General features: G+C 40.4%; 1 protein-coding gene across 2 annotated transcripts in view; it reads right to left on the bottom strand.

Moving 5' to 3' along the window:
- Positions 1-2,950: 2,950 nt before the first annotated feature.
- PLAG1 (PLAG1 zinc finger) overlaps positions 2,951-15,733 on the bottom strand; it is a 52,264-nt gene continuing 39,481 nt past the window's right edge. Inside the window, exons 2-4 of one of the 2 annotated variants that reach the window (XM_059860810.1) lie at positions 13,895-13,994; positions 9,758-10,116; positions 2,951-9,162 (exon numbers count right to left, since the gene is read on the bottom strand). In XM_059860810.1, the coding sequence (XP_059716793.1) occupies positions 7,899-9,162; positions 9,758-9,999 (1,506 nt within the window). In that variant the 5' untranslated portion in view covers positions 10,000-10,116; positions 13,895-13,994 and the 3' untranslated portion in view covers positions 2,951-7,898. The remainder of the gene's footprint in view (positions 9,163-9,757; positions 10,117-13,894; positions 13,995-15,733) is intronic. The other variant, XM_059860814.1, reaches the window with a different exon arrangement.

The following is a 15,733-nucleotide window of genomic DNA, read 5'->3' on the forward strand; positions in this document are numbered from 1 at the left end:
ACTTATGGTATGCCCCTAAACCATAACCCAAACCTGTATTTTATTTTTATTTTCAATATAAGTACTTGTGAAGGAACTTAAAGGATTTACCCATGACCATGTGTGTGTAACAATTTAACACAAAAGCCAGTAAGACAGCGTTGAGCCTAATTTAAGAGGCACAGCCTATAGAGCTTTTCTGCTGAAGTTGTATCTAGGACTACACAAGGACAGCTGACAAACACCTTCCTCACTGGAGTCTGTGCACCCTTTAGATAAACTGCTGTCTCTCACAGATTAATCAAGTAGTTGGAAGAAGCTCTGCCAGCTTGCCTGGGAAACCACACACTGTGTTAACTTGGGGATACCTTAATAAACAATATGATTCACTTTGGATTTGTAAAACACAAACACTTTAGACTTAAACATTTTGGAGGAAACCAAAATGAAAAACACCTGAAACTAATTTAGCAACTTTTCCAGCTTGGATTACTTTGCCATGCATACATGCATGCACACATACATGTGCACACAAAACATTCACCAGAGTTTAAGCAAAGTACTGATTTTTAGGAACTGTGACTCTTCAGGTTTTCTGCACTACTTAACACACATCAGAGATGTGACACATGAAAGTGACACTAAACCATTCTTTGTATGTGGCAGTTCAGTGCAACACTGAGAATCAGCCCCACGGGTAAAATATCAAGGGATCAATTCAAATGATTTCCAGCTCAGCCACAGCAGACATTACCACAGGCCTCTTTTCAGCAAGCTCAGCTGGCAGCTGATGTTTCTTCAGTCCCCTCTCAGGCAAACTAGCTTTGTAGCTGGTGATCTTGTAATACAAACATCCCCAAATGAGAAAAGGCTGAGTGATGACAATGACAATGAAGAACAGAATTGTTCATTACTATTTTTTTACAAATACTTATTTCTCTGAAAATGTTCATTACTCGAGGACATGCAGACCAATAAATAAATAAATAAATGTATAGAAAGATAAAAATACCAGGCAAAGTGTTACATCTTTATTAGGAGCAGAGAAAGTTCATACTGAATTACCTGGGGTATAGCACATGAGCAGGAACTTGAAACTTCGCACTACTGCTGGGTCTGTCATTTTCAATACCATTATCTCCGGTGTTGTTGACAACAGAAATACAGTGTTGCTGTTTATTTGCTAAAGGCCCCAGCTTACACTGATAAGCACCAGTTAATCTGCCAAAATGCTTCTTGAACTATTAAGTACAGACTAAATTTTGTAACAGAGTTTATCTTGCTGTCCCACTTGCTGCCTGTGTGTGATCGCCAATCCTTGCTGAGCCAACTACAACAACTACAGCAGCTGCCACTTTGGAAAACTTAATTTCTATCCGATTTTATAGAATGTTTTGATTTGCAAAGCAGGGAAGCCAACAGCATGTACCTGCTCAGTTCTTGCTCATCCAGCAGTAGCTCTGCATCAGTTCTGGATTTCTCTGTCAAAAACCAGTTTTCATCCTAGGACATGCTTGTATGTGGAAAGGAAAAGAAGGTGTAAAGAATGAGGGAAAGTGAAGGGGAAAACCAAATCAACCTTCCTCTTCCACTCCTGGAGGACAGCGAGACCAGCCATAGAGGATACTACAGAACCATTTTTCTGTACTTATGCAAGTTTTGGAAAGAAGTGGTTACAGGAGAGACAGAAAGGAAGATGTTTGTGGCTCTGAATTTTACAAGGAAATTCAGGAGGGACTGCATCAGGAGATCTCTGTATAACACACAGATGCCATCTGTGCAATCCCATTCCAATTATTGCAGAGGCTGATGGAATTTCTAGAGGCTATCTGCTTGGAAGGAGGGCACATTAAATCAGTAACAGCGGGTGAGACCAGCTAGGACAGCAACACAGTGAATGGGATGGTTTTCTCTCGAGGGTGTGTGTGGGGGGTATGTGTCTGTGGGTGGTTATAAATCGTTTTGCAGAGTATTTCATATCATAGAGCATGTGTTGAGCTTTTGACTCTCAAAATAACAAGGCCAACCCTCTCAAACAAGTTAGAAACCTGTGGCACAGAAGTGATACGTCAGCTCAGAGGAGTGGGGTAGGGATCACAAGCAAGGAAAGATGTCTGCATGTGGAGAAGGTGTAAGCTACCAACTCTCTCTAACAATCATTTCTCTCCAACTGGGTTACAGCAAGGAACCTAAAAAGCCAAGATTTGGAAAAGAGAGGAACTCAAAAGCAGGGAAACCCAGACAGTGCTAAAAGTGTTAACAAAAGATGTTCCAAAAAGCAATGAAATTTGAAATGCTACTCTTTTACTTTCCTGGCAAACAGTCTATGCTAGGGAACACCTGAGTGGAATGAGCAGAGGTAACCTTCTGCAGTTGTGTGCAGGCTGCTTGTCTGGCTGTGAGGCACCTCCTCCCCAGGCATTAGACTGGCTTCTTCAGAAGTCAGTGCCAGGACAGACAGACATCTATGGGATCAAAGCAACTGAGTTTCTCCTGGAAATACTGCAGAGAGACATCCCACATACTGTGTCTAGCACATGGCACACCCTAAAAGTTTGTCCTGCAAACTACAACAAACGATGTATGAGACTTGCATTGATCTGAAATGATGGGGAATCACCTATGTGTCCCAAAGGAATGGTCCCACTACGGACACCCCATACTTACCTTCCAGTGTCTCACAGTGGTTCAAAGTGCAATTTGATGGCAAACTCAGTTGCTTCCTTCAGTTCAGATCTGTTCTGTCACAGACACAGTGTAGCATCATCCCATTTGTTCCTTGGTGAAATCATGAAACGCAGATATTTATGCCTTAAGATTTTCTGAAAAACTGACATTTTACCAGTCATTAATTATAAAGACAGTTATGCCTTTGTAAACTACTCCCAGCAAAACTGGATGGATTCTGTAATTACATCTTGCAATCCCAAACATGCAGATCAAGATTATCTATTGAAATGCCAGGCATAAGTTATTCATTAACTAAAACCATTCTGTAATTTTATTGATATATTTTGTGGAGTTCACATATTTTTGTACAGCAAACATAACACTGTAGGCCACAAGAAGCTGCAGCACTATTGTTTAATAGCAGCAAGGTATATTTTATAATCAGGGTATGTGGACAATAAATAGTCTGTTTCTTTGGATGTGAATGTTTAAAATGAAGTTCTGCTGCAGCTTCATAACGTGATTGCTATTTTACAGAGCTTATACACAAAAATATATATGCAATCTTTTTGTCTATATTTTATACAAATACAACAGTAGTTTGTGAATACATTTTAAAGTACATATACATGATAAGCAACTCAATTTCCCATATCACAGGATAGCAAATTTTAAATGCAAGAAACATATACAAATTCAGTCTGGAATGCAGGGTTTTCTGTGTTCTTTTTTTTTCTCTATTTTTTTTCTGACTCAAAACTTTTATCATTAAAAACATTTTAGCATACAAGTCCAAACAATTTTTCCACTAGCTAAAAATAGAATTTCAACAATCCGAGTCAGGTTTGGGTGTGACATCATTCACCAATATACTCTTCCCAGTTTTTGTCTAAGGCTTTAAGTAACATATAGTATGTTCTTCACTCCACACCATATAAAAAGCCCACATTTAACATTTACTAGCAGTCACCTATTTTTGTGAACAAGAGCTGGGCTTGTCAGCGTTTAAATTTGCATGTCCAAAATTTTACTTTTGCAAGTGCATATGAATACATTGTGGTGTTGCACAAAAGTTCATTAATGACAAATTAAGTCACAGTATAAAAATATATCATACAACTATAGGTCTAGTATAGTCCTTTTTTTTCTATGGGTAAAAATACATCTGAATGAGACAGGGAGGTTTGTAGCACCATGAGAGGAGTTGTATCCCAAGTTACATTAGCAGCATGATCCAATATAACAATATTGCAGGAGTGTTTCTGAGGAGATAAACATTCACTCTGGTTCAACTGTACCACTGAAGCTTATACTGAAAAGTGTTTACATATGATTAGCAATAGTTCTGTGTCACTTCCAGGGCTAGATAACTGTTATCAAAAGACACTGCCTTCCAACAAAAGTAAGACACCCTTATTGCATAAAAGCTTTGGGACTACCCAAACACATTTTGAACTACTGTGGCATTACTTGTAAGTTGAGCATGATGCTAAGCTGTGGTTTAAACTGTACACTGGGGGGAAGCAGGACGGGCAGCTAAGCCTATAATGGTTTACTACATACCAGATAAGTACATATATTTCAGAGGCTTATCTATAGACTGAGAAGAATACAGGAGAAGCTGCTAAACCAGTGTATGAGACAGACATAACAAAGGATGCAGGATCCCCATAGCATTTACAGATGCAGGATCAGGCCCAAAGTCAACTTCAGACAGCAGCATAGCGATGATAGGATGTGATAAAAAAAACAATCTGTATCAAATACTGCATGTTAAATATTTTTGACAAAGTTTACCATCAAGAACTCCAGAAGACAGTTTGCAAACGGTGAGGACAAACTCCTAATTGTTTTTGACTGGTATTCAAAATGGCAGTAGAAGACAGTGTAGTTTGAAACATGTAAACCTAGTAAAAACCATTGTAAAACCCTTAAGAAAGACACACTGGTTCTGTGCAATATAGCAAATTGATAAGAAAACACTGTAAAAATGTACCTGTTTAAAATTACAATGTCTACCATTTTGTACACAAAGCATTATACCAAAGGCCTACATATATGTAATCTAATGGCACTTGAAACAAATTATAATAAAAGGTTTTATAATAAAAAGCATAACCTGTAAGAAATTTTCTTAAAAGGTTTAGGTTTTCTTTTTGAAAGTGCTATATCTTGTAATATGTGTAACATAGAGGTTGACCAAGCTTTATTTTAAAAAATATTGGCCTATAATACAAGTTTAGCTCACTAGGCAAATGATCCTGAAAATATGTACTCTTAACATTCATTATTAGCTTAATAAAGCAATCAGCTCTGGCTCATGTTTCAGTCAGTATATGGTTTTTAAAAACCGCTACTGCCAAATTAACAATAAATCACTCTATTCCACAATTTACTACTAAATAAAGCACAAGCAACAAGTACACAAAAATATATATATTTAAAAAAAAAAAAAAAACCAACAACAAAACAACCTTACTAGAAATTTAGAAGTTGCACAAAGAGTGGTGCATGATCAGCCAGCCCTCCCCCCTCCCACCAAGAATCCATGGGAAATAAAAAAAACGGGGTTTAAAAACTGGTGGTTTAGTAGTGGCCAATAGTGACTCTGCCTAAGTGATGCTCAAAAGCACTCTGGTGGTGCTGGTATTGCTTAAAGGGTCAGTCTGCTTCCATGTTACCCTACATCCTAGTTCAGCTGCAAACACTCTGGGTGCAGCCACCCACTGAAACCCTGACTGAATGAGGTTCAATATCTTGTCGGAGGTCTCTATTTCTCAAGTGAAATGTATATCTAACTCCAAGTGAAATGTCAATCCCCTTTCAGGAAGCTAAGGCACAAACAAGGTAGTAAGGGTTCTGGCTACGCACTGAGAAACGGGTGTTGGCAAAGTATCTGTGGGTTTTGGTTTTCACAAAATCTTTCAGCAGCTGGGGCCAATAACAAGTGGCTCCAGACTGAAAATTTGTGTGCCACAGGCTGCCCAGGGAGGGCGGCACTGCCCGGCCACACTGCTGGGCTAGCTGCAGGATGCCAAGCACCTGCAGCTTTCCTTTGTGGCAGGGAGAGTTGCATATGCTTGGCTCCACACGGGACATAACCCACTGGAGGAATTAAGTCCATTTATCTTCATCTCAGATTAAAAGGATTGTGAATAAATCCAAGTTTTTCTTAGATGTGTTACGGTCGTTCATGTAAACTAGAGCTACATTCTGTTGCATTCAGCTTGTGTTCTGTTCATCTGTGTTTTTCTTTCCTTTAGAAAGGTGAATGAAAAAAAGCAATATTGAACAAATCATTCAACTAAAGATGTAAGCAAGCGAGCAATCTGTTTCACAGAAACCAGAGGAAGCAGTCGTGAAGCAGAGCTAAACGCCCACTGAGATAACGTGCTCCTAAAACCAAAATCTAGGAGTAGTTTGCAGAATTTCAAAAGGTATTTTCCTTATTAATACATCCTTATTTTAATGCCTTTGGAACACAAACACATTTATAAAAATGTTATTTTTCAGTAATAAAATTTAAATACACATATGTATAAAATAGTAAAACTACACCTGCATATTGCTCCTAGCATTAAAAAAACCAGTAGGAGCTACTGGTAAAACATCCGGAGCATGAGCTCCTTAAATGGGAGCAACTTTTGTTTCTGTGAAGTATATTTAGTTTAACCACTTAAAACCTTGTATGAATTCTCATTATTCATAATTTGAGAGATACTAATGTACTCGATTTCCATTTTTTAATTCCTTGTACAAAAATGACAAGGAAAATAATGTTATTGTTGAATTACAGCAAATCTAGTTTGCTTTTATGCATCACAGGGTTGGTTGTTTTTTTAGGTTTTTTTTTTTTCCTCTTTTGGTTATTAGGGGATGGGGAATAGAATATATATTGCATTAGGTAAAAGTGGTGTAAGCAATATGCTTTTACTTCACTCCTAAGAGTCCTGTCTTTAAATCTTGGCAATGGGCAAAAAGTCCCTAACCAAGTACCCAGGTGTAGAAAGTGTGATTAACATCTAACTTGTTGCTTAGGAGGACATAACACACCATGTAACACAACTGAAAAGATCACTCCAATAAAAACAAAACAAAACAAACTGGTAGTTGCAAATTTACATTCACTTTCTGACTGCACACTGGTTTTGAACTGAAAATAGGTACACACTTTCTGGCTGGACTTGATCCACCCTTTGGCGGTGGCAGCGGGGAGAAGACTGACGCCTACAAAGGTGAACACACTACTGGAAGGTTCCTATGCAGTACTCTTTCTATGCTACTAAAGAGAAAAAAACAGCAAGTTAAAAATTAAAACAAAAACTGCGACAAAATATTCTGCATTACTACGTTACAACACTTTTATATTTCAAGATCAGCCATTAATTTTGCCTGTTTCCCTATACCAGAGTCACAAAAGCACAACAACAGTTTCAAATTCAACTTGAAACATCTGTCATTTAGGCAAGCAGAGATTCTCTGTCGAAATTCTGTTCAGCCCTAATTTTAGAGAATTACATAATTTTTTTTTCTTCTGTTATCCATAACAGGCCACCAAAATTTAAGCCAGAAAATGGCAAAATTCTTAACAACTTTTATAATGACTTCAATACAAGTCAAAATGCTATATATATGTACATGTGTATATATGGACTTCTATATATACACACACAAGTTTTCAGAAAAATCTGAATTCTATATTCATTTTAAAAATTTAGATTTGTCTTTATAGAACAGGTCAGATGTGTCACCATTTGGGAGGAGGATTTGTTTGGAAACAGACTGGAGAATTTTTTCCCAAATCTCAGGAATCCTTGTGATACATATTTTAAATGGATTATTTGCAAATAGTAGAATATGTTAAAAGGTAAAAGTGGCAGTTCTACCACTGACATCGATAAAATAGAATAGCTGGTATGGTTGAAAAAGTTTTAAAAACGGGATGAGTGTTGTGAGTTTGCTTGGGATGGCTTTCTACTGAACATTTTAAATGTGTAAATTGGCAGTGAAAATGAAAACAATACAATGAGACTGTTTAAAAAAAAACCAACAAACCAAAGTAAACACAGCTGAGAATAAACACTTTCAAAACATTTTAAAAAAGTTAATTTAAATTTCTTACTGGCTTCATGAGATTGGTACTGTACAAAAGCAGAGAATTTATAATGTCTTATAGTAGGCACTAAGTTAAAAATGGTCACCTAAGGCATTTCTACAAATAGACAGTTAACAAGCCAGCTTTGTACATCCTATTGGAAAGCTTGATGAAATCGTGGTAGGGTGGTGGTTGTGCTTAGACTGCTTGTGAAAGCTGCTGACAATGAGTGCAGAGACCCAAGACCTATACTATTGCTAGGATCTTGTGGATCCTGGGTTTGTGGTGGGAGTTGAGTCATAGAAGAATGTGCCTCCTCTTGCGTATAACTCATCCCGAGGTTTCCCACTGAAACAGAAGGATTATAAGGAGGGCCATTTACAGGTATGAAGTTGAACAGCTGAGAAAAGTCCAATGATGGGGCATTTAGAGGTTCACTAATAGGAACGGAGCCCTTGGAAAGGGAAACTTCCCCAGACCCATCATCTAGTGGCCCTACTTGTGGATCCAGCCCTAGTTTTGATGAAGATGCTTGAGAATCCTGGGATGAAGAAGGCATACCACTTTGCAACTCCATTAGGTAACTTTCAATTTCCCCTTTCAATGGCTGTTCTTTTTCAGGCATAGAAATTGAGTATGAGGTAGTACCGAGCGGGTATTTCAACGATAGCTGGTGAGAAGGGTGGACAGACTCCATATCTATTGGACAAGGCATTCCCAATGGTAACGACGTGGCAACCATTTGGTGTGCAGATGCAGAACTCTGCATGGACTGAATCTGAGTGTTGTAGAGATTTAATTGCAAAGTGTTTGTAAATGGCTTTGATGTCAGTTCACTGGAAGGTAAAGACATCACTGGAAGCAGCTCATCCTTAATAGGCACAGAAACATTGCAGGTAAAGGGATCTAGAAGGTCCATTGGCTCTGTTTTGACCTTCAGAAGTTCTTGGTTGTGACTTTTCTTCATGTGGCGCGTGAGGTGATCCTTCCGCCCAAATCTCTGTGCACAGTACTGACAGAGGAAGTCCTTTCTTCCAGTGTGCACTACCATGTGTCTGCGGACATCCTTTCGGGTGTAGAACCGACGGTCACAGTGTTCACACTGGTGCTTTTTCTCCTTCACTCCACCCGATGACTTGCCTGCATGAGTTTTTAGGTGCTCCAGCAGCACTCCTGTGCTTTCAAAAGTCTGCAAACATACCTTACAGGTGAGGTCACCACTTGTTGCAGCATGCAAAGCCAGGTGACGTTTGAACCCAAGCTTGGTATTGTAGTTCTTTCCACATTCTTCACACTTAAAGGCCTCTTTGTTGGGATTGTGTGTATGTAGGTGATTCTTTAGGTGATCTTTTCGGTGAAACATTTTCTCACAATAATTACACTTGTGGGTTTTCTCAGGAGAATGAGTAGCCATATGCCTTTAAACACAGATATATTCTGTAAGTAATTATTTTGATCAAAAAACACACGTGCTCATTTTTTAATGGCAGCTAAATACTACACTAAGGGCTGCTTTGCAACAGAACCTTTTAACTGAAAGCATGACACTACAAAGACAGTTTGACAAATTTAAATATAGCAAAACGCGAGCCATTTCTCTTAAATTGACACTTTAGTTTTGGTGGGTCTTAGCTACGGTAACAGGGGTATATGGGCAAGTATGAAAGTACTCGTGTAAAAGTCCATAGCCAAAGAACTTTCAGTCCATACTCTTTTTCTTGTGACAATTCCTTATACAAATGAAAATTCTACGCTCATTAAAAACGAAACAAAACAAAACAAAAACAAACAAACAGAAAACAAAAGCAGAAAACAAATTAAGAAACAAAATCAAAGACATTAGCTTGCAAACTTAGGTAATTTAGAATTCTAGAAACAATCCAATAGCTACTTTAATTAACACATCCTCTCTGCAATCAGCTGAAGGCGTACAGAAATATATACTTTTACACGGCTTAACACGGCCAACATAAAATAGATAATATAATCTGAAAGATAAATAGAGTTTAATACCTTAGTAATTTGTACTTAGAAACAAAGGCCTTGGTGCAGTCTTGTTGTGTGCACTTGTAGGGCCTCTCTCCTGTGTGAGAGTATGAGTGAACCTTTAATTTCTCAACACTGTTAAAGGCCTTGTCACACAGTTGGCAAGGAAAGTTTTTTCTTGGTTTGGTTTCACCACGCTTACGTTTCCCTGAAGGGACTTTCTGGGTATCTCTTACTTCTGACAAATCACCAGGAATGACAGTGGCCATCGCAGCCTAAACCAGGCCTTCTTGTTGGACACTTGGGAATTGCCCAACTCCACTAAATGATTTAGCTTTAGATGGCTTCTCAAGTTTCATGTGGTCGTAAAAGAAAGCAAAAGGGGACTGGAAAAAAAAAATAAGAAACAACTAGTTTGTAACTAAACTTAGATTTTGAAGTTTACTTGCTAAGTGATGCTTCTGAATAAAACTTAAAAATAAAGTTAGGTTCAGCTGGTCTAACGTAATACCTACAGGTTTCTTTATACTATTTGCTGCAACTCTTAAAATGCATTGCTCAGGATGAACAGATCCACATATGCCCTGAAATCACACCTCACAACTTTCCCCTCAAGCACTGATGGAGAACAGCAGAGTTTCTGTCAGGTTAAGGGATGCATAAGGAAAGAGCCTACCTACCCAGGCACCTTTTGGCAGCTTCCGATTTCAAAGGAACTACAGCCGCGCCTGTGGTGTTTGCACAGACATCCCCATCCCCTCCCCACACACACACAACTATCAAAGCCTCAATATGTTTGAAAACCTGCACAAAACACAGCAGTACCCATGCAGACACTATGGAGGTCAAAGCTCATGTTCCCTTTTGGATATACCTCCCTCCCCGTGATTACTGCACATCTATGCATCTACTCTGGGAAAATGCATGCACTGCCAATGAGGCCTAACACCAGGTGAAATTTCCTTTAAACTCACCCTCTGCTAACAGAGACTTGATCTATGAATGGCAGAAGTCCCACGAATTAGGGTTAGATTAGACAGATCAGGGTTTTATCAGCCCAGTGCTGGAGACCCCCAGCCTTCTCACGCTACCCTGGCAGACACGAAGGCTGTAAGCACTGAGACTCAGGCTAGCTCAGGATGGAGGCTCCAAGTCCTGCCCCTGTGGCATAACAAAATGTCAACTAAATCGGAGGCTTTCATTGTCAGGAAGTGCGTGACGTGATCCTTGTGTCTGACTGGTGGATGAGAAATCTGAAATTTGTCATCTGGTATCATATAGTGGCAACTGGGCACCTGCCACCACAGGGCACTCAACAGCCCTCCTTTGTCAGGGGTTGCTGACAGCTTTGCTTCATCCTTGGAGCACAGGTGCTACTATAGATACCAAAATCCTGTGCTACCCAGAGTGGGAAGGGTGGAGCGTGACATCTGCAGCAGCAGGGACAAGAAGGACAGCAGGACAGCACTCAATGCAAGCATTTTTGAGGGCTGGAAAGCCCCGAAATTTAGCCTTTCTCCCTTGAAAGTGCCACCACCCACCCCCAGCCCTGGTGTCATGGCTGGCAGCTGCTGTCCCCTCCGGTGTCTGCCGGGGCAGCTGCACAGGAGGCGGCCGGGCCGGGCCGGGCTGGGCGGCACCGGGGCTGGGCAGCGGCCGGGCCAGGGCTCGGTGTCCGGGCAGCGCCACGGCCCTGGCAGCAGGGCTGGGGAGGCCGCAGCTGCTGGGACAGGTGGAGCTGGGCAGCTGGAGCCCGGCAGGCACCACCAGGCTGCAGCTGCTCCAGCCCAACACCACCTCCCTGGAAAACAAATCGGGCTCTTCCCTGCTGGCAGTGAGGGAGGCCGGGCAGCTGGGAGGGAGCCCCGGCCTTTGCTGTCCTCTCACCCCTGCTGGGGCTCAGCAGAGATGGAGGCAACCAACTCCAGAGAGGAGTGGAGAGCAGTGCCCAGGTGTGCCGGGGGGAAAACTACACGGTCCTTGCAAGTGCCCCAGCATGGTCGTGGAAGAAAGCGAGAAGGAAGGAAAGCCTGTGTTTTCCTCAATGCATGGCAGGACAGGAGAAGCAGGGAGAGGAAGGGGAAGTGCCTCTTTAATGTCCGCATTTTAGGAAATCCTCAGACTTGAGACCTCCATTTGAAATGTGCATACAGAGTATGTCTTTGTCTAAGCCTTTTCCTCCCTCCTCCCTATCTTCCCTTGCCTTTGGAGGAGGAGAGAAGTACTGGTACACCAAGATGGAAATCCTCTTCCTTTCAACCCTGAAGTCCTTGAATGACAGGTTAAACTATGCTACCTCCTTTAAACTAGCAGTTTTGCAGGAACACCTTATTCCCTTAAATTTCATAAGGAAACACTAATGTCTTTTAAAGATACCTAGTGAGAGAAAAGGCATTTCTTTAAGGACTCTCTTGATTTCAGATTTGTCTCAAACTCATTCCCACTCGTGGGATGAAGCCTGGAGACATCAGTTCCATGAGTGGGAAAATGCACAGGTCTTCAAAGTATCAGCTTAATCTTATTTATTGTCTCATAATCAACAATCTAGTTCACTAATTCTAATTCATAAGAAACAGTTGTTTGGAGACCTAAGAGCAATAATTTTCTTCAATAAAAGTAAATAAAGACCAATTCCAAAGACTTCAATGAAGCCACCAATGTAATCAAAATGAGAGTCTGATTCACACCAAAGCTGTGACATATCTGTGGATTTAAAGGGTTTTTTTAAATATAGGCTTTAATCAGAATCCAGTAATAAAATTAATTTTGTTCTTCTGTTAATGAACACACTGGTCTTCAGTGCATACTGGCCTGAATGTAGAACGAAATTTTTTTTTAGTCTAATCTCTCCTCGCAAATGAAGTTCAGGGGGGAGAAGAAAAATCCTACACTTCAGGGTAGTTTTATACCACACAAGCACCTGCATGAGACCCACAGAGCTGAGAGCACAGCAGTCACAGCCCTCACTGCATGGCCAGGGCACACTTACAGCCCCAATGGGGTACAAGGGATCCAGCCCTTCTGGTCCCCCTGCCAAATCCATACCTAGCCTGAGACAGAGAAGGCAGGATTAGCAGAAAAGGCAAGGGACCAGCCTCCACAGTCTGCTGCATGAGAGTGGCGCTACTTCAGCTCAGCAGCAAGTGGACTCTGTGCCCACACAGTGACAAGAGATGCGGGGACAGCAGGAAACATACAGGGAAGGAGGATGAGCCACCACAGGGAGGGAGAGTGGACAGAACCAGGATGGGGGTATGGGGCTAGGGAGGCTCAGGGAGTGCTGTATAGGAGTTGGGAATATCTAAGGACATGAGGATAGGGGTCAGCTGGAAACACTGGGGTGGGTAGGAAGGAACTGAACATGCATCAAGCTGGGGAGATGCAGGATATGAGGTCATGCAGAAGGCTGAATCTGACGTGATGTCAATAGCAGCCTTTGTTATGAAACAGCATATGAAGCTTAACAAACTAACATCTCACAACTTCTCACTCCTTTTCTCAATGCAAAGATCACACCTCAGGCTGGAGACCATCCTATATTCAGGCCAATATAAGATAAATTTTGTCTTCTCCAAAATTCCAGGTAACCTAGCTGCTGTACCAGTCAAAATATTCACAGGGACAAAAAATTTGGGTTTTGTTCCTCTACGATCAAAACTAATTAAGCTGACTTTGAACTGTGTTTAAGTGTCCTTAAAAATGCATCACTAGAACAAATATAGTGTGGATCCAATCTTTGACAATGACAGAGTTTTATTAAAAAACACGTATGCACTATTATCTCAGTATCACTTCTCAATAGGTGAGGCAATTAAGAATGTCAGTATTGATCTCTGAATAGCAAATAACCACTTTTTTTCCTTTTTTTTGGATGTGGATATATAGACTGAGCAATGGAGATAAAACTTTAAAAAACCACTGATCCTCAAATATTAAATTTTCCAAAGACCAGCTGAAAGAGTAATGAGTAATATTGCCTGCTTGAGTCTCAACATATTATCACTTAAAATCCACATTCTTACTGGTGCTTTCACAACTGCAGGATGAATGATTATATGCAATATCAAATATAACAAACACATTACACAAAAGCTTATATATAATACTATTTTTAAAGGAGTATATACTTAAAGAGAATTAAAGCAGCCTCTGTTCAATGCACACCTGATGTTTGCCCACTAAAGTCCTCAGATTTTGGTCTTAACCAGTTCCGCTGACTCTTCTTGGAGGAAACCAGAATCCAGTACTTCCCATTTTTACTGGTCTGAAAAACAAAAGGAACAATGGACTAGACTCCAGCGAAACCAGCGCATTCATAAAGGCTGCGATGTGGCAAGACCAGGGATTGGAAAGAATTGGAAAGGAAAAGTTAAAAGGGACAGATCCAACCCATGCACAGAACATTATATACTGTTAATTATAAACTGTAGGAATCATTCTTGCATTATCAGTAGCAATTATGCACTTCAATTTGCAGTATACTTACATAATTTCAACTAATGCTATGCTGGACAGTGACACATAAAGAGATAAAATTAGACAAAAGCAAAGGAGTTTTCATATAGTTTAAAAAAAAAATAAAAATTCACAGACCACAAATAATTTAGATGTAACAGCAAAACATGTGAAATGCTGGGCCCAGACTTGAGTTTCTTACTCAGAAAGGACTGAATAAGAGAAGATTCTGGATTAGGCCCAACTTTACTAGAACCTAATGCCTTCATTCTGCTTAATTATACAGGAAATAGCAGCTTAAAAGGTGACCTGCAAAGGAAAATAAAATTAATTTTAAAAAAATAATAAAAGCTCTTAATGATGAACATGCTACAGGTAAATCTCAAAGGAGGGCAAGTCTAGGTACGCCTGAGCAAACTGAGAGGGCCTTTTTGGAATTTCCCTTGTATCTCCCTTTCCCTTGCCATCATCCTTTTGTAAATTTGCAGCAGGTCTTCCTTGTCTTGCTAGAAGGCCTGCTGGATGACACAGGTAAACACAGAAAACATGTTCAGTGCCTCATGTAATGGGAAGGTTTATCCTGTCCAATTCTTCCAGATGTGTAAGGGCAAAGCCCTATACATACCCCACAGCAGGCTGAAGCTGTTTGGCAGGAGCCCTGTAGTAATGTAACGTTTCCCCCCCACACAAAACATTTTCCCTTCTGGCTTCCCTTTCATTCCAGAAATCATTCTTCCTTTTAATACTGAGTTCAGCTCTACACAGCACCAGCATCCTCTGTTGGAGAGTGAGAATGTGAGCAAACAGGTATCCCTAAACACCTACTGATATCAGAAGTGCTTCAGAACAACCGACTGAAGCTCTCTGATGGCTGAGGAACATTTATGTGGGGCTTCGTACATACAGGCAGGAGGCAGAAACAGCTCCAGTACTCAAAGAAAAAGTTCTGTTCTCAACTAATGAGCACAACCCTCACCTCCACTTTTTGGGGTTCCCAAATCATCTTGTTTAAGGGAGAAAATGATGATGACTCCTTACTTCCTCTCCCAGCAAGACCCTTATAAATCCATTTCCCTGCAATGCTCATCTCAACATCTTCCACTATCACAAAGGAAGAGTTTCATTCTCCAGATGTTTCTACTGAGGTACTACTATCGTTAAGTGTTTCTACTAATGTACTACTATTGTTAGGGAGACAATATTAAAGACAGACACATAGATATAATAGACTAAGTCCTTATGGACTTAGCTCCTTCACTATTCACATTTACAGACTATTTCCTGTTTGGAAAAAAGACCCCAACAAATCCTGTTAAAATATTATCAAGTTCTCTCAGTGGCATTTAACATTTTCTCTTAAATGTTTATAGTCCTCAATGCTCAGAATGCATCTAAAGTCACTCTAGCAAAAAGCAGATGACCTCAGGGACAGGCCACTAGAGACATGGAAGGACTATGGAATCAGGGGAAAATGAAGCAACTGGAACAAGTAAATAAACAAGATAAACACGTGATGTAGCTAAAATGCTGAGGAGAATGAAGGAGGAC

This window comes from Haemorhous mexicanus, chromosome 1, assembly GCF_027477595.1.
Source record: "Haemorhous mexicanus isolate bHaeMex1 chromosome 1, bHaeMex1.pri, whole genome shotgun sequence".
Taxonomy (NCBI): Eukaryota; Metazoa; Chordata; class Aves; order Passeriformes; family Fringillidae; genus Haemorhous; species Haemorhous mexicanus.